General features: G+C 40.9%; 1 protein-coding gene across 1 annotated transcript; it reads left to right on the top strand.

The window, feature by feature from the left end:
• Positions 1–15,504: 15,504 nt before the first annotated feature.
• Positions 15,505–16,724, top strand: LOC137945060 (NAC domain-containing protein 22-like). The gene is made up of 3 exons (XM_068790931.1): positions 15,505–15,673; positions 15,778–16,046; positions 16,356–16,724. Exons 1-3 carry the CDS (start codon positions 15,505–15,507, stop codon positions 16,722–16,724), a joined length of 807 nt encoding a protein of 268 aa, XP_068647032.1.
• Positions 16,725–17,974: the final 1,250 nt, after the last annotated feature.

Genomic DNA, 17,974 nt, shown 5'->3' with positions numbered 1-17,974 from the left:
CTGTCCGGCTATAATTCTTTGAGACAACTGCTATAATTCTGTTGTGGACTGGTGCTCTTGATGTATGGACTCTAGCAGCAGAGGCGTGGGTTGGCTGATGGCTGCAAGTTGCAGTGCTGCGTCTGAGCGATGGGAGAGAGCATCCGCAACTCGATTCAATGGACCGGGTTTGTGTTCGACGGTAAAATTGAATCCCATGAGCTTGCTTATCCAGTGCTGTTGTGGTGGGGTGGATATGCGTTGGTCCAACAAGAACTTCAGACATGAGTGATCAGTGCGGATGAGAAAAAAGCGGCCCCACAAATATGGTCTCCAGTGCTGTACGGCCTTCTCTAACCCAATTAATTCTCTTTTATAAGCTGGAAATTTGTGACGGTAGAGGGCTAGCTGATGGCTGAAGTATGCAATGGGGTGTCGGGATTGATGAAGAACTACCTCAATACCGCTGCCAGAGGCATTACATTCTAGCACAAACACGTCGGAGCCTGCCTTCAAAAGGATTTTGTGGTCACAGTGGCACAATGGTAGAAGGCTGTTGGGTGGGTGAAACAGATCTGTAAACTCATCTAGCAATAATTCCAACGTGGTGAGTGTGGGCTGCTGGTGCTGGATGGTATGAAGTTGTGCTGAACCTTCAGTATGACTGCCCTGAAGTGTGATTTTGTGGTTGTACAATTCAAAGCTCATTGTAAGTGCTGCGAAGTCCCATAAGATAGGCCCTAAGGTTTGGTGCCACTTAATGTCGAGAACTAAATAGAAACCACCAAGGCGAATGATAAAGAAATTTGCTGAGAAGGTATGCCTAGCAATGGAAAACCGGACAGACTGGCTGACCCTATAGCTCGGTACTTTGTCCCCATTGGCAATGGACACAGATGCGATTGGCTGGGATTGCACCGGAAGTTGCTAATACTTGGCTGCGGTGACGCTGATGAAATTGTGCGTGCTTCCTGAGTCTACTAGACCTACTAGTGGCTGTGCACCAACCAGAGCCCAAACCTGCATTGTGGTGGTGGTCTGAATGCATGTGATGGCGTGTAAGGTGATAGCAGGTTCCTCAATAGCAACGTGTTCCACTGGTGATCCTGGGTTAAGTACCTATGTCTTCCGCTCCTAACCAGCCGGTCTTTTGGGTAGTATTGGCTAGGTGCTTAACAACGCACAAACTGAAATGAGTTAGAAGACTTGAAGATCAAGTGGGACCCACAAAGATACCACGAGCTGGAATTTTATAAATATCAGCTTGAAGATCACGTGGGAGCCACAAGGATAAGGTCACAAGCTGGCCTCCTCCGTTATGACCACGTTCTTGAAGAAGAGTTATAATTCAACTGAAATTAGAACTCTATTAGATTGTGTTTTCCTTTCATGAGAGACTTATCTTAGAGAGTTAGAGTTGGAATGTAATTAGGAGATTTAAAGGATAATTCTATTAGGACTCTATCACTTCCTCTACTTTAAATAGAGGTGTTGTAATTCGGAATTAATCAAGTTCTACAAATCTCTCTTGAGTAAATCTCTCTCTCTTTGCTTGGCACATATGTTACGATGGATCGAGTAACATGGTGTGGGAATTGAGACTCCAGCACTGATGGTGTGTTGCTGGACTCGATATGGTGGTCTAAAACCCCCTTCTTTGATTGATCTTTCTCACATGATCAAGCTCTCTCTTTATGAATGCAATATAGTGCTAGGTAGAGCTTAAGAACCCAATTACTATTAACGTGAATGATATAGGAAAAGGGTTACCTTTTCTTGATCACGGCAATTAGGGTTTCAACCCTCTTCTTGCTGCTGCTCGTGCTAGGATGGTAGTCCTAGCTTGGGATATCCCTTGGCCTACGTTGGGGAGGCTCCTTCCCAGCTTCTTGTTGGACGCCAAGCTAGAAAGAGTCCTGCTTGATGCTGCTCGTGGTGTAGGGTAGGCAATCCTTCAACTCTGGCTCGTTAAGAGAGGTATGAGAGCTTCTCTTCGTTTTGTAGATGGGGAGAAGACTGAAGCCTCTCCTTGAACTCGGAAAAGGGGCAGGAAGCTCTCTCTCTTGCTTGGTATGGTTTGATGGAGGATGGAGAATAGTAATGATCGATGGAGGATGAAGGGATATGTGGGTTTTGAGGAAAATCCTAACCTTGAGATCATGAAGGAGATCCCTAGCCTGTTTACCCTAACATTACCTACATTCAATGCTTGCCTTTTCTCTATTACATTACCCTTTAAATAGTTGATGTCCTAGGTGTTTTCGTGGTACAAGAATCACAATATTGCCCCTATGATTATACTTATTACAGAATTAGAAATAAATCTTACTTAAAGCAATATAAATATAACTAATGGACTCAGTGAGTTATTGCCTCATTCGTTGTGTGACTCGGTGTGCTATTGAGTCCACAACATTTGCCTCCCCAAGGAGAAAGAGCTTGTCCTCAAGCTCAAAAGCTGGGTAGAAGATGTCCACAAGTTCCCATGTCGCAGCCTCCGGTTCAGTGTCCATCCACTGAACGAGAATCTCCCAATGATCATTGAGCAATCATACGCGTAACACCATGGCTGGTGTAAAAATAACGTCTCCATTGTCAACCTGAGGGAGGAATGGAGTAGATGTAGGCGGTGACCCAGAATGTGGTTTCAAGAGGGAGACATGAAACACATCATGAAGCTTGGCCGTTGTTGGCAATTTGAGTTGATAGGCGACTGGCCCCATGTGCCGAATAATGGCAAAAGGCCCAAAAAACTTGGGTGAGAGCTTATGATGTGATGGTCCCGCAAGTGACTACTGGTGGTATGATTGGAGCCGTAACCACACATAATCCTCTACCTCGAAAGAGACCTCACAGTGGCCTTTGTCGTAGACATCTTTCATGCGAACTTGAGCTCGATGTAGGCGTTCTGTAATATTTAGTAACAACAGATCGCGGTCCATGAGTGCCTGACCAATCGCATCCACGCGGGTGGACCCTTGAGTATACGAGAGAAGGCGAGGGGGGTCCCGGTCATATAGAACCCTGAAAGGAGTAGATTGCAATGCGGAGTGGAACAAAGTGTTGTAACAGTACTCGGCCCACGGTAGCCATTGAACCCATTGTCTCAGATGATCGCCCACCAAGCACCGTAGATACATCTCGATGGTACGGTTAACCACCTTGGTCTACCCATCTATCTACAGATGATAGGCGGAGGAGAATTTCAATTTAGTCCCACTCAAACGAAAGAGTTCCCACCAAAAGGTGCTCATGAAAACGCATCTCGATCACTAACAATCAATTCCGGAATGCCATGTAAGCGGACAATCTGCTCTAGGAAAGTCTGTGCAACCCGTGTAGTATAAGGATGAGCCAGTGGAATAAAATGTTCGTACTTGGAGAACCTATCAACAACCACGAAGAGTACTGATTTGCCAGAGGATTGGGGAAGACCTTCAAAAAAATCCATCAAAATATCGGCCCAAACCTGATTAGGAAGGGCAAGAGGCTGGAGAAGACCGGCTGGACTCAAGTGCTTAGCTTTGTTGCGTTGGCAGACCTGACAGGCTGCTACATAAGTCGCAATGGAGTTTGTCATGGGCTACCAATAAAAGTCTGCTCGAATTTTGTGCAATGTCTTTTGGATACCCTCATGGGTGCTGTCATGGTAGGCAGAGAGAATAGCTGGAATCAACTCGGAAGTAGGTGGAAGAAATAGCCGTTGTTTATAATAAACAAGTGAATCCTGGATGGACCACTTTGATTCCATTGTCTCTGGTGAAATATTCCTGTGGAGCTCCTGTAACGCTGGAAGAGTGGCATGTGCATCTCTCACCAAGTCAAGGATGAGGAATCTCGGCTGACTGAGTGAATAGACCAACTGCTGATCATCAAAATGCCGCAACAAGGCATCAACTGCCTTGTTCAATCTCCCTGCACGGTATTCCACCGAAAAGTCAAAACCCAACAACTTATTGATCCAGTACTGCTGTGGCGACGTCGTGAGCCGTTGTTCCAGTAGGAATTTTAGGCTATAGTGGTCAGTGTGGATGAGAAATGCCCGGCCCCATAAATAAGGTCGCCAGTGTTGGACCGCCTTGGCCAACCCAATTAATTCTTGCTCATATGCTGCCAGTTTGTGATGACGGACTGTCAACTGTCTACTAAAATACGCAATAGGATGTGCCAACTACTGTAAGACAGCCCCAATGCCCCCTCCCGAAGCGTCGCACTCAACCACAAATAAGTCATCAAAATTAGGAAGCTATAAAACAGGGGCAGAGGCGATAGCAGATTTGAGGGCCTCAATCAACTGCGCGGCCTCCTCAGTCCAAAGAAAGGAATTCTTCTTGAGGAGACTGGTCAAGGGTGCTGCCAAGGGTCCATAGTTTTGAATAAATTTGTGGTAGTAGCCCGCCAGACCCAAAAAACCTCGTAAAGCTAAGCAAGACTGTGGCTATGGCCACTCATGAATAACTCGAATCTTCTCGGGATCAACTGTAACCCCCTCATGTGAGATAATGTGACCTAGATAAGCCACATGTGAAGCTGCAAAAGAACATTTGGATTGTTTTAAATAAAGCTGATGTGCTTTTAAAAATTCTAAAACAATCCTTAAGTGCTCTAAATATTCTTCTCCAGACTTGTTATATATGAAAATATCATCAAAAAACTCAAGAACAAATTTCGGAAGGTAGGGACTAAATACCTCATTCATGAGAGCTTGAAAAGTGGAGGGTGCATTCGATAATCCGAACGGCATGACGACGAACTCAAAGTGGCCATGATGTGTGCAGAACGCTCTCTTCTCAATATCGGAGGGGTGCATCCAGACATGATGATATCCTGACAGGAGGTCCAGTTTAGTAAATAACCACGAACCATGCAATTCATCCAGGAGCTCATCCACTACTGAAATCGAAAACTTTTCTTTACTGTTTGAGTGTTCAACTCCCGGTAATCAACAAAATCTCCATGTCCCATCATGTTTCTTCACAAGTAAGGCGGGTGAAGAGAACGGGGAGCGATTGTGATGAATAAGACCTTGTTGTAACATCTTCTGGCATTGTCTCTCGATCTCATCCTTCTGAAGGTGTGGGTATCGGTACAGATGCACTACCACCACCTCAAAACCTGGTTTTAAACAGATCATGTGGTCACTGTGCCTCAAGGGAGGCAATCCCAAAGGTGCATGGAAGAGGTCAGAGAACTCCTTAACCAGACCATCAATAGTGCTGCTAGGCGGTTCTTGTGTGTGGATGGTGTGGATGCGGTGGGCCTTGTCCACCTGACAGCCCTACAAGAGCACTTGACTACCGGCCCAAACAAAGCTCATAGTTAAATCCAAAATGTCCCACTGAATGGGCCCCAATGTTTGCAACAATTTAATGCCTAATACCATATCAAAGCCAGCCAAGGGAATGACAAAAAAGTCAGCATTAAATAAAGTAGAGCCAATGGAAAAAGTTACCGCCTTACTGATCCCATATCTAGGGACTTTCTCACCATCGGCCACTGACACTGTGGCTGTAGGATGAGGGAGGATATATAACTAAAGGTGCTGCGCAATTTTTAAACTCAAAAAATTGTGTGTACTGCCCGAATCAACTAGTCCCACCAATTCCTGGTTAAGGACTTGAGTCTGACTTGCATCGTTTTGGCAGATTTCTGCCCAGTAATAGCGTGCATGGAAATCTCTAGTGGTTCCTCCTCAATAAAATCCTTCATCTCCTATGTATCATCTGATTCCTCCACCTTCAGCCAAACAACCTCTTACATTGGTGCCCCACTCGGTACTGTTCATCATAGTTGTAGCATAGATTCTTGGACCTCCGTTCTGCCATTTCCGCACTTGTTAATTTTTTGATAAATTGCGATGGGGAATTACTAGGGCGTGTATCGGCTACCGGAGTCGTATTCTGATTGTGTCTAGAGGAAGATAATGCAGGGTTTGTCACTGTAGACGAATTACGGCGGCGCCCTTGCCAAGTGGAGGAAGTGGTCCATTCACTTGGCCAACCCGGCTTGCGTTGCTGCAACCGTTGTCGTTGTTCCATTGCCCGGGCCATATTCATTGCCCAAGCCAAATCCTGGGAAAAGGAGTTCAACCTCTAACCTTAGAGATTTAGTGAGACTCGCTGTGAATAATGAGACCTGCTGGTCGACCCGTGCCAATCTCCCAGCACGAGCCAACTTTTTATGGAACTGTGTTTGATACTGTTCAAACGAACCAGTCTGTCGTAATAGGACCAATTCACCCAGGGGGTTGCTGTGGGCAGGAGATCAATATCTGATTGTGCATAAAATTTTAAATTCACCCCAATCCAGCCCTGATCTCTCTCTTTCCACCTGGTGAACCCATAAGTTGGCTTCATCTAACATATGGAAAGAGGCTAGTTGCACCTTATCCCATTCAGCAGTCCCTTGATTTAAAAAAATTGCTCACATCTATGCAACCAAATTAAGGGATCTACTGAACCCTTATAAGTAGGAAAGTCTAACTTTGTGTACCTTGGTATTGTGCCTCGACGTTGTGGTCCTTGGATAGCAATGCGCCCAGGCCCTTGCTCCCCTCTCCTGTGATACGGTTGAGTCACCTCCCTCGTATCTGGGCTCTGCTGTCTTTCTGCCCTCCTCTCGGTTAGCATGCTAAAGATTTGCCTCAACTCTTCTTGGACTTGTTGCATCTCTATTTCCAACCCACAGACTTTTCCCAGCACTGGTTGTGCTGTCTCCATGCTATCCTCTAGCTTTTGCATCCTGAAATGCAGTTCTTCATTGTTGAATGTACCCCCCATGTTAACCTACTCTGATACCACGTTGTTATGGTCTCGGGTCATGGATCGAGTAACACGGCATGGGAATTGAGACTCCAGCACTGATGGTGTGTTGTTGGCCTCGATATGGTGGTCTAAAACCCCCATCTTTGATTGATCTTTCTCACGTGATCAAACTCTCTCTTTATGAATGCAATATAGTGTTAGGTATAGCTTAAGAACCCAATTACTATTAAAGTGAATAAAATATAGGAAAAGGGTTACCTTTTCTTGATCACGGAAATTAGGGTTTCAACCTCTTCTTGATGCTGCTCATGCTAGGATGGTGGTCCTAGCTTGGGATAGCCCTTGGCCTATGTTGGGGAGGCTCCTTCCCAACTTCTTGTTGGACGCCAAGCTAGAAAGAGTCCTGCTTGATGCTGCTCATGGTGTAGGGTAGGCAATCCTTCAACTCTGGCTCGTTAAGAGAGGTATGAGACCTTCTCTTCGTTGTGTAGATGGGGAGAAGACTAACCCTTAATTTATTTATTTATTATATTCGGTTATGTTATTTTATTTATTTATTTATTTTTAATAATTTATTCTAGTCACACGTAATTATTGTATTAATTTATAATAAACTATAATCATTAAGTAATATAATATAGTTTATCATTAATTAGGATATTAATATATTCTAATACTACACGTTAAATCACTTATAAGTGTAGTAACCATGTTTATTTTGGTTAATTATTTGTTTAGGTATATGTTCTATTTAAGTATATTATAAAAGGTTACTCATTCTCTTGTTTATATCATACTTTTCATTTGGGGGCACTAACACTGGAATCTGTTTTCCAGTGCACTTGAACTCGTCTACACTAACAACCATGGATGAGTTGAAGTTGAATCAATTCATTTAAGATGAATTAAATTCTTCACTTCATTTCAAGTTCATTGTGGACTAACCCACCTATTGGAACTCCGTTTCTATTGCTGAGTTTTTCATATTGATGCTTCTAGGTGAATGAGTTTGTAAAACATAATCAAATTTTGATTGGTGGATGATCGATCAGTGGATTCGAAAAATCTTCTGGATCATCTTCATCGGCAGCTTGGTTATTGTTTCTGGAGGATGATGACTTTATTGTTTCTGCCGAATGAATCTGACAGATCCTCTATTTCCAAAAGTTGCTAATCAAGCCTAACTCGAAGTATTAAACTCGGATTTACTGAATTAAATTCCAAAATATACTCTACTATTAATCAGAGTCATATAACCATTACTGGTTGGAAGATTTTCTATTGAAAAAACAGCTGCCGATCTTGAATTTAATCTACCGGAGAAGACGATTCTGCTGAGTCCATTTTCTTTGACTACTCACTAGATTATTTCCTCCATTGAGAACTATGTTTTCGTCGAGTTATTTGCTCTTGCCAGCTGTCGACATCTTCTGGAGTCATTCTCTGGTTGTGTTGGATCTCCCACTGTTATTTCATTGTTGGCATCTTCCCGATGCTAGCTATTGCTCGGACTCAATCTAGGTGCCATTAGCTACTGCTGTGTAGCTATGAATTCCAAGTTGTCGAAGATCGCAGACTGAGCTGGTTCTTCGCTTTACTCGAACATAGTTTCTACTCTTTTTTTTTTTGGAAGTCAAACCTATCTTTGTCGTGGTTACCATATCTGGAAACTACTATCCCGCTCTGTTCGAAAGAGGGGAAGATGACTTGCTTAAATTAAAAACTTGCCAAGTTAGGAAACTTGGTTTTAAGCGAGGATTAGACCTTGCGGTGGATTGATTTATTTTTTGAAAAGTTTTCGTTGTTATCAGAAACTCCGATAATATTTGCTTGATGCCATCTCAGTGCTGCCTTGTCCTCTATTTGCTATTTTTTTTCTAGCACCAGTTGGGTTACCGTTTTGGGAGGATGAAGATACCGGCCAGGTCGATGTTTCCTATTCTGTTAAATTGGGTCCAAGGCCTTATCCTAAAATGTCTAGCCACTTAGGAAACCTTTTTTCCAGCTAATAAATACAAGATCTTTGTACTCACTAATGTATGTGGGACTATCCTTTTAACACTCCCCCTCACGTGTAGGCACGTGGTGGCATGTGGATAATTTTGAGTGGATGCCCACATATGAGAACCTTGTTCTGATACCATGTTAAATTGGGTCCAAGGATTTATCATAAAATGACTAGCCACTTAGGAAACCTTTTTCCCAGCTAATAAATACTAGATCTATATACTCACTAATGTCCGTGGGACTATCCTTTTAACATATTCTGTTTCTTATTCCGGAAACTCCTTTCATTGCTGGCTACGCCTCTCTGGTTTTCCAATCTATTCGGAAGCAGGGAGGAAGACGATGATGTTGCTGTTCGGTGCCATGAGGAAGACAAAGGCAGCTTGATTCAATTTTTCCTAAGTTAGGAAAATTTGATCCAGTGCTAGGCCACGCCTGACCCAACTCGGACCGGGCGGAGTTAACCCAGCAACCCAAGGCTACTTATTGGTTCTGTTCATGACCGAATCAACTCGATTTGGGTCAACTCAGCTAGATCAACTTGACTCGATCCGTTTTTTGCCTCGGTATACATGTCTAAGTCCTGAGTTCTATACCTATTTCTTCTGTAACTAGGCTATATTGGTCTACTATTTAACTCGGCGTGACTCGGTTCTTTATCTCTTGTTGGATTATATTTTGAAGTATTGGCAGCATATTCCTTGGTCCATTTTCCCTCGATATACGTGTCTGAGTCCTGAGTTCTATACCTATTTCTTCTATAACTTGGCTATATTGGTCTACTATTTGACTCGGTGTGACTCGATTCTTTATCTTTGGCTGGGTTATTATTTTGAAGTATTGATAGCATATTCCTTGGTCAGCATATTATTTGATAAAGAAACTCACATTGGATTATTTCATAGGTCATTTCTCAAGGATTTTTATTATTTGGTACGTGTTATTGGGCCCAGGCCCATTTTAGCTGTTGTTATTGTGTCTCTTTGGATGAGACATTATTATTGAAGGGCTTCTTAATTGCTATTTTTTATCAGCATTGGCTATTATGATGATGTAGAGGCCCTAGAATATTATCTTCTGGGTAATTACCCGTTACCTCCCTTAATTGGCATTTATTACTCCTACCATTTGAGAGTCGATGTCCTGTGGAGGGACATGGTGATGGAGGATTTTTATTACACTTTTAAGCATTGCGTATAGATCTACAACCTACAAAAGATAGTGCCCTACATCTAGCATGAGTTTTGACTGGAGTATGGAGCGATGTCATACGGCTTAGAGTGATTTTACTCTCACTTATCTTATGCCTGCTGGGCCTCAAGGAAGAGACCACTAACATGAGGGGGAGTGTTGGAAGATATGGAAGACTGCCATTTTATACGAGAAGATCCTATACACCATTTACAGCAAGTTGGGCGTTCATGATGTTCTCTCCCCCCAGCTTGAGGGGAAGTGTTGGAAGATGGGCCCAAGCCCATATGACCAAGGAAGGCCCACAAGTTCATGTGTGTGGAAGATGGGCTCAAGCCCATAACAACAAGGAAGGTCCACACTTCCAAGAGATGTGGAAGATGGGCTCAAGGCCCATAGATTAAGGAGAAGGCCCATAGGCCCATACACTGATGACAGGATGATAAATAAAGAGTCATCTCATAGAGATGGCATTGATGTAATTAGTTAAAGTTTTAGGGGCATTATTCTAATATTTTAGGATTTCTTCTCTAAGAGAAGGGTTAGGGCATCAAGTCCATAATCTCTTCTTCCTCTTGTTTTCTCCCAATGGGTCTCTAAATCCATGGAGTCCTGAAAATCAACACATACAATGCATTCATTTCATCTTCCATTGTTGCCTTCCATTCTGGATGCCTCAGAGCATCTTGATATGACTGTGGAACAGAGATGGAAGAAATAGATGTAAGAAATTAACAACATGAAGAAGACTAATGAGGGTGAGAAACAAAATTAGATAAAGGGTGAGAAGTGGAGGACCTAGTACAAATCCTAGGCTCCTTCCGAGGAGCAATGGGCCTAGTATCAAACTATGGACCAAATACAACAGGGAAAGATGGGCTTACCTTGGAGGGATCCATATACTCCATCGGTGTGGTATCGGCCAATGCTTTAGGGGACTGAAGTATATCCGCATCAAGTGGCACAATAAGCTTCAAAGTTGCTTGAACATATGAAAGACTGAGAGGAGCATCTTTAGAAGAATAAAAAGATGTGTCCAGAAAAAAGGTGACATCCCTAAAGGTAATTAACCTATGAAGAGAAGGATTGTAGCAAACATAAACTTTTTGGGTACGAGTGTAACCCAAAAAAAAATACACTTAAGAGTCTTAGGGTCTAACTTACTCTTCTATGGGGAAGTGACATGAACAAAATATGTGTAGCCCAAGACCTTCAAAGAAAATGAGAAGGGATCTTCATCCAGAAATAACAGTAAGTATGGGGATTTATGGCTAAGCACTGAAGATGGTAGCTTATTAATAAGAAAACAGTCTGTAAAATGGCATGAGGCCAGTAAAAATAGGGCACATTTATAGAGTATAGTAGGCCAAGGGATACCTCAAGGAGATGTCAGTTTTTTCTTTCGAGTACACCATTTTGTTGAATGTTGTAGGCACATAATGTCTGATGGATAATGCCTTTATCTTGACAAAAGGAATTAAATTCACCCGATATGTACTCTTTGGCATTATTAGAACAAAAGACTTGTATTCCTTTACCAAACTAAGTGTACACCATGGCATGAAAGGACTTCAATATTGAAAAACATTCATACATATCTTTGAATAAAAACATCCATGTGACTCGAGTGAAGTCATCAACAAAGGTAACAAAATACTTGAGAAATGTTAGAAACACTCAAGGGTCTCCATACATATGAGTGTATTAATGAAAAAGGATCAACACCTTTAAGTTTGGCTTCAAGGAGAACATGTAGTCCTATAGTATTTGCTCAACTGATAGACTTCATAGTTTAAATAATACAAGGTTCCTAATGCTGCTAACCGATGTTCGGATTGGTTGTACCATAATCTTGCCTCTATCTGAGAAGTGGAAACCACAATCATCAGACGAAAGTGCAAGAAATAAAGGCCTCCCTGTTCATGGCCCCCACCCATCACCTACTTCGTTGTTTGATCCAGGAAAATACAAGAAGAAGGTGAGAAGGTAATGGTACAATTAAACTATTTTGTTAAGTGGCTAACAAAAAACAACTTTAAGGGGAACTGGGGGACAAATAAGACATCAATAAGTAGAAGTGTGGGTGTAATAGAGGAGGATCCCTTCCCAAGAACTTTGGTCTATCGACGATGATAACAAACTTGTCTGGTAAACATGGTGACATGGAATGTAATAAACTCTTATTAACTATTATCTATTATGAAGAGAAGAAAGTGGTAGAGATCATACCTAATGAAGTGGTGGTAGCATCAGAAGTAGAAGAGGTAGAAGAAGATACCATCAGATTCTTCATTCTCTGCAATAATTCATAATCATTATCGATGACAACATTCTTGCCTTCTATAACTCAAATTTGTCTTTGTTTTTCTCATTACCATTAACCACGGCCTGGTTGGTAGACCCAGTCTAGTTTTCCATGAAGCTTCCAATAGGTGTCCACTAGATGATTCAGTCCACCACAATGAGTACAGATCCTGTTATCATATCTCAGAGGACAAAGCCAGTTCTACCACCTCTTGCTCGACCTCCTCTATAATTTCTACTACGCCCACAGATAGAAGATACACCCCTATTACCTAAGTACATAGCAGATGAAGAAGGGTTTGGTATCCGAAGTAATATTACACTTATGTCATCGAATGATGGAAGTGTTGATGAGCCAAGAAGTTGAGTTTTGGCCACTTCAAGATATGGCTTGATATTTGACAAATAAATAGCATATGCTAAGGCTACTTGCTGTTTTTCTTAAACCGATATATCAGTGGAGTAGGGTTGACCAATTTTATATTCCTAAATCAATCTCTGTAACGTGCCATGTACTCATGTATGTTTTTCCCTTATATTTTATTAAACATGCTTTGAAAAACATCAAATAACTTTTGTTGGTTTTTTGTACTTGAGTACAACTTGACACATGTATCCCATATCTGCTTAGTGATTTCAAGTTGAACAACATTGTTGGCCACATGCTCCTCCATGCTATTTATGAGCTAGCTAATAACCAATGTATAAGGTTAGATTTCCTAAGAGGTCTAGAGTAATGAGAAACCTCTTAACTGATTGTGACCAACTTAGGTAATTAGACAACCCTCTCAAGGTATGTAGGTTTGAGCTCATCTTTTACACACTTGGATGTGTTGGCCTTCCTTAGTTGTGTGGACTTGAGCTCATCTTCCAACACCATACATGATAGAATTTTTTTTCTATTTTGTTATTTAAATTTTTAATAATTTTTAGAGCCAAATTTTTTATCTTCTTCTCATACATAGGTTGACATATGCCTCATTTCATAGGGAAACCTAAAGTTGCTATCTTTCATTATATTTCATCCATATCCGAATTCGTCTTTCTTGTCAAAGTCATAAGAGATTTCATTCAAACAAGGAATATTGTATTATTAGTAGACATAAGAGTTGTCATTTCTAATCTATCTACTTCTACATATGGAAATTTTAACAATTTATGAGGCAATCATAGCATCAGCATTTTTGTTTGTATAAAAATTTCAAATATGTATTTTTTTTTTGTTTTTTAATCACACTTCACCCCTATCATTCAATAACTGGTATAGTGAGATGTCCTCAGCTCAAACAAACTCGGGCTCTAAACAGGACACTTTTATAGAGACTCTTTGATGTGGAAGAATTGAAAGACAAGTCTGACTGGTGGATGCCATTCACATATTAAATAAACAAAATATCTCAAGAAATTTCCCAGAAAGGCGGAAGCAGCCCCTCAGCTCTCTTTCAAACCATATCTTGTTGTCCTCATCTTCGTCCTCCATTTATTTATTGATGAGAACATTCGCGGTTCCTCCCATGGAATAACGGAGAAAATAATGGGTAGAGTCAAGGGTCTGCTTGTCATCTAGTTCGGAGACTCGAAAAGTTGACTCCTTTAGTCCAACAAATGGCATCTCTCCTCGTCAGTGTGGAAAAAATTTGTGATCAAATTGGTTGTTCCGATCTAGAGAGAGAAGCAATGCAAGAATAGAGGGAAAGTGCTGAAACGCGGAGGTGATTGACTGTTGCTTTGAAGTTGAAAGTTGAATCGTTAAACCTTCCCGGTTTGGCTACCAGTCTGGTCTGGTTCTGATGGGGGAGAATGAAATGGATCGGAGACTCGACAAGGATCTCTAGAAACAATGGACCGCTGACTCCATTAACAGCTTCAACGACTGATGCAGTCATGCTGTCCAACCTTGGTATCGGGTTCCAGTTAGATTTATTTTGCGTAGAATCAATTATCGAGTCCTTGGAAGAAAGCTTTTGGAAATGCTTTTAATTTAAAGCAAACTTTCTTTCATCAAACGGTTTTTATACGTTTAGAAGCAAAAGTTTGTTTTCCTTACAAAGCAAATAACTCTTTCACATTAAATTTCAAACTTAAAAAGTAATTTTACGGAAAGTATAAAAGTTGCTTCACTGACCATGGCTTTATTTTGTTATAATCAACCCTTTGTTAGGGCTTTGAAGCAGAAAATAAGGGCATTCACTTTGTATTATTTACTACCTATGCCTACTATCTTATACTTATTCCCTTTCATTATGATTTGGTAAACATATAAATATTAAAAATTCAAAATATTGAAATTTGAGTCTGAGGCCTATCTCAAAATGACTAGCTAAGTTATCAATTATTTTTCCTAACTTATAAAATAAATATTTTTTTATTTAATTATCTATGTGAAACTATTCTTTAACAAATATCAAATGATCATTAAAAGACATAAAATTATGTGAATTTTAGAAATATTAAATGAATATGTGAATTACTTAGTTTAACATTTTATGACATTAACCTACACATTTTATTAAACATTAGGATTAATTTTTTAGTTAACCTATTTATCAATTTGATTCTCATATACTAGTATAAATGAAACAAAATAATCCACATATTTATATTATTATGAAAATTCACTAACTAATAAGAAAAATTAAATATAAAAATACCCTTAAAACAAAATATAACAAAATGAGTGATTATAGCAATGGGACCCACTTGGTAGGAGTGTGAATCTGTGCACATCTGCTTAAGTGACTTTCATATGTTTGGCTAGAGGGTGTATCTTATTGCCCCATTGCTTCTCTACACCATATCTCATGTAGAAGGCCACTTCAAGAAGGATGCTAAGGGGAGAAGGAAATGCCCCCTTGGCTTGTCCCATCTACTAAAGCATGTATATATATATATATATTCCAACTGTAACAACTCATGACACTTAAAATATTTGAACAAACATGGAATCGCTTATTTAGAAGAGATAAAGAGTTACTTGGGTTAGATTTGAGGTCAAGGCCATGGTTGAACTAAAATATACGCGTCATCCTGTCCGCTTCCGCAAAAGCAGTCCGAGCCCCGAAGCGCGTGAGACCCCGAGGATCTACGACAAGCTTCCACTTCAATGGAAACGCTTGACCCTTTTCTTCATCTTATTTGTTGCTAACGTCCCCTATATTAAATCTCCCAATCCGCACTAGAGGGTGCCGCAGTCTCTCTACCTTCATTTACTCCCCTCCTCGTTTTCTCTCTCTCTCTCTCTCCTTCTGTCTCTGCGAACATGGACAAACCAACTCCCGAGTTAGAAGAGCTACCTGGGTTCAGGTTTCATCCTACCGAAGAAGAGCTCCTTCAGTTCTATCTCAAGGGAGTTTTATTCGGAAAAAGGCCCAGTTTTGATATTATTAGCACCGTTAATATCTACCGGTATGATCCATGGGAGCTTCCAGGTAATTAAATTTGCTTCTGATCATGTTACTTGGTTTAACGCAAAAGCTGTTGAAGTACTTTCTGGACTGAACGATCGCTTTCTTGGTTTCATTTCGTGTTCCAGGATTGGCGAAGATTAGTGAAAGAGAATTGTACTTCTTCGTCCCTAGAGAACGGAAGCACGCTTATGGAGGAAGGCCGAACAGGACAACCGATAACGGGTTCTGGAAGGCGACGGGCTCCGACCGGCCCATAAGAGGCTCCATGGACCCGAAGAAGGTCATTGGGGTTAAGAAGACGTTGGTTTTTTACAAGGGGAGGGCACCCAGAGGGACCAAGACGGATTGGGTGATGAACGAGTACAGGATGCCCGATACCCGCGCCTCACCTAAGGTACTTCGAGATCAGAATCCCAGGAATTAACTTCTAAAGAACAGGGTTAACTAGTTTCTAGTTGTGACACTTTTTACCATTGTTTTCAGTCTCTCCCCACTTTTAAGTCTTGTAGATTAGCCGCCATGAATGATTTCCCTTTTACCCAGTGACTCGTGGGTCCGAAGTCGGGACTCGAGAGAAGTTTCCATGAACTAATTGGCTTTTCGAAGTCACATGAGCATCTGACTCCAGAATATTAAATGACAATGAATTCAATGTTTAAAGAAAGCATTTGCATCAGAGGTTCACTTCAATTTTCACTTGCAGGAAGACATCGTACTGTGCAAGATATACATGAAAGCCACATCTCTGAAAGTGCTCGAGCAGAGAGCAGCCATGGAGGAAGACTTTAGAGTGTCAAACACTACACTGTCCAGAACAGAGACGGCTTCCTCGTCTGAAGTGGAGAACTTCCTCACAAAATCCGCCCCAAAGGAAGAGTTATCAAAGTATAGCAGCAAAGAAACCGAGAGAGAGGGCGAGGTCTCGTCACAACAGATCTGTTGGGCGAGGGAGAACCTGCCGGAGCTTCACGTGCCCAAACATGGCAGCTTCGACTGGATGCAGGACCCTTTCTTGTTAAGGAGCCCGTGGTTCGAGAACTGGAGCCCTTACGCAAATGTACCGAACTTCTAGAGGGAAGATGATCTAAAGTTGATCTCTAGGCTCTAGATATTGAGACCTTCACAGCAAAGGTGCTCGGTGCTTTCTGTAGGTTCAATATGAAAGAGGCTTCGAAATTGTGTTGAAAGTGGTGAAGATAATGGAAGAGAATAATGGGTCTTATCAATTAATGGGTCTTATCAATTAATTCGTACTGACCCACGTAGATGTCGATTATTCAAGTGACTTTTAAGGGTATTACCAACTTTTTAAACATAATTAAATAAATAACCAATTTTTTAATTTATTTAATAAAATAAATAAATTTGACCGGTCAACTACACATGTATACCGTCAAAAGTAACATCGTTGCTCCACCGCCCTCTCTTCCTCTCGACCCAGAATTCATCTCAGCCACGTTTCTCACTCTTCTTCCCTGTTCATCCTCTTGTCGCCCCTTTTCTCAAAACCGAAGTTTATTATTTCATCTCCTTGCCGCCCCCTCTCTCAAAACCGAAGCCTACCATTTCCTCTTAGTGTTCTCTCTCTTAATACCCTATCATTTCACTCTCTCGTCACTCCTCTCTCAAAACCGAAGCCCTACTCACCCTCCAAACCCGAATTTCAGAAGCGAAAGTAGCAATGTGATTTTTTAGGGCTTTTGTTAATTAAATCTAATTATTGTGTTTAATCATCATATTGATTTTAATTTAGGTATTTAATTATTGTATTGATTTTTTTTTGTGATTTATAGTTTAATTTCTGATTTTCTGGTAATGAAATTTCTGTCAATTACAGATAAATTAAAGTTATTGCTAAGTTTAATTGAAACTTGATTGAATTGATCTTTGCATTTATTAATTTTATGTATTTTAAGACTTGTATTTTAAGACCTATATTTTAATTTCTGTATTTCAGCCCAATGCTCGGAACCCTCAACCCTATGCCCTATGCCCTAACCTTATGTCTTCTGTCCGTTTCATATTTATCAAACTGCAGTTTACTCTACTGAGATAAGATTTGCAGGATTTTTGGTTGCTAGTTGTTGTTAAATAAATTTGAAGTGTCATGTGGTGAGGAGATTCGGGTGTTATAAATATCACCACATGGGTTTTTTTGTTTGGTTTATGTTTTCTTGTGTTTTTTCTAGTCACTAGGATAGGTACAAAGTTTGATTAAGTGTAGGCTAAGTAACAAGGGATGGTTGAGTCTGATTAAGAGTAGGTTGGGTAATGGAAGATGGGTTGAGTCCAGTTCAAATTTGGTCGAGTCACCTACACAGG

Source organism: Aristolochia californica, unplaced genomic scaffold (assembly GCF_029961685.1).
Source record: "Aristolochia californica isolate CCGP_79_NKW_82.1479 unplaced genomic scaffold, dmAriCali1.0.hap1 SCAF_11, whole genome shotgun sequence".
In the NCBI taxonomy this organism is placed as follows: Eukaryota; Viridiplantae; Streptophyta; class Magnoliopsida; order Piperales; family Aristolochiaceae; genus Aristolochia; species Aristolochia californica.
The sequence above is the reverse complement of the archived record's forward strand: the minus strand, read 5'-3'. Positions and strand labels throughout refer to the sequence as shown.

Excerpts from the sequence above, each read along its gene's own strand:
- LOC137945060 (XM_068790931.1), top strand. The coding sequence starts at position 15,505 with ATGGACAAACCAACTCCCGAGTTAGAAGAGCTACCTGGGTTCAGGTTT. Across the intron at positions 15,674-15,777 it reads TGATCCATGGGAGCTTCCAG|GATTGGCGAAGATTAGTGAA; the intron begins GTAATTAAATTT and ends TTCGTGTTCCAG. Across the intron at positions 16,047-16,355 it reads ATACCCGCGCCTCACCTAAG|GAAGACATCGTACTGTGCAA; the intron begins GTACTTCGAGAT and ends TTTCACTTGCAG.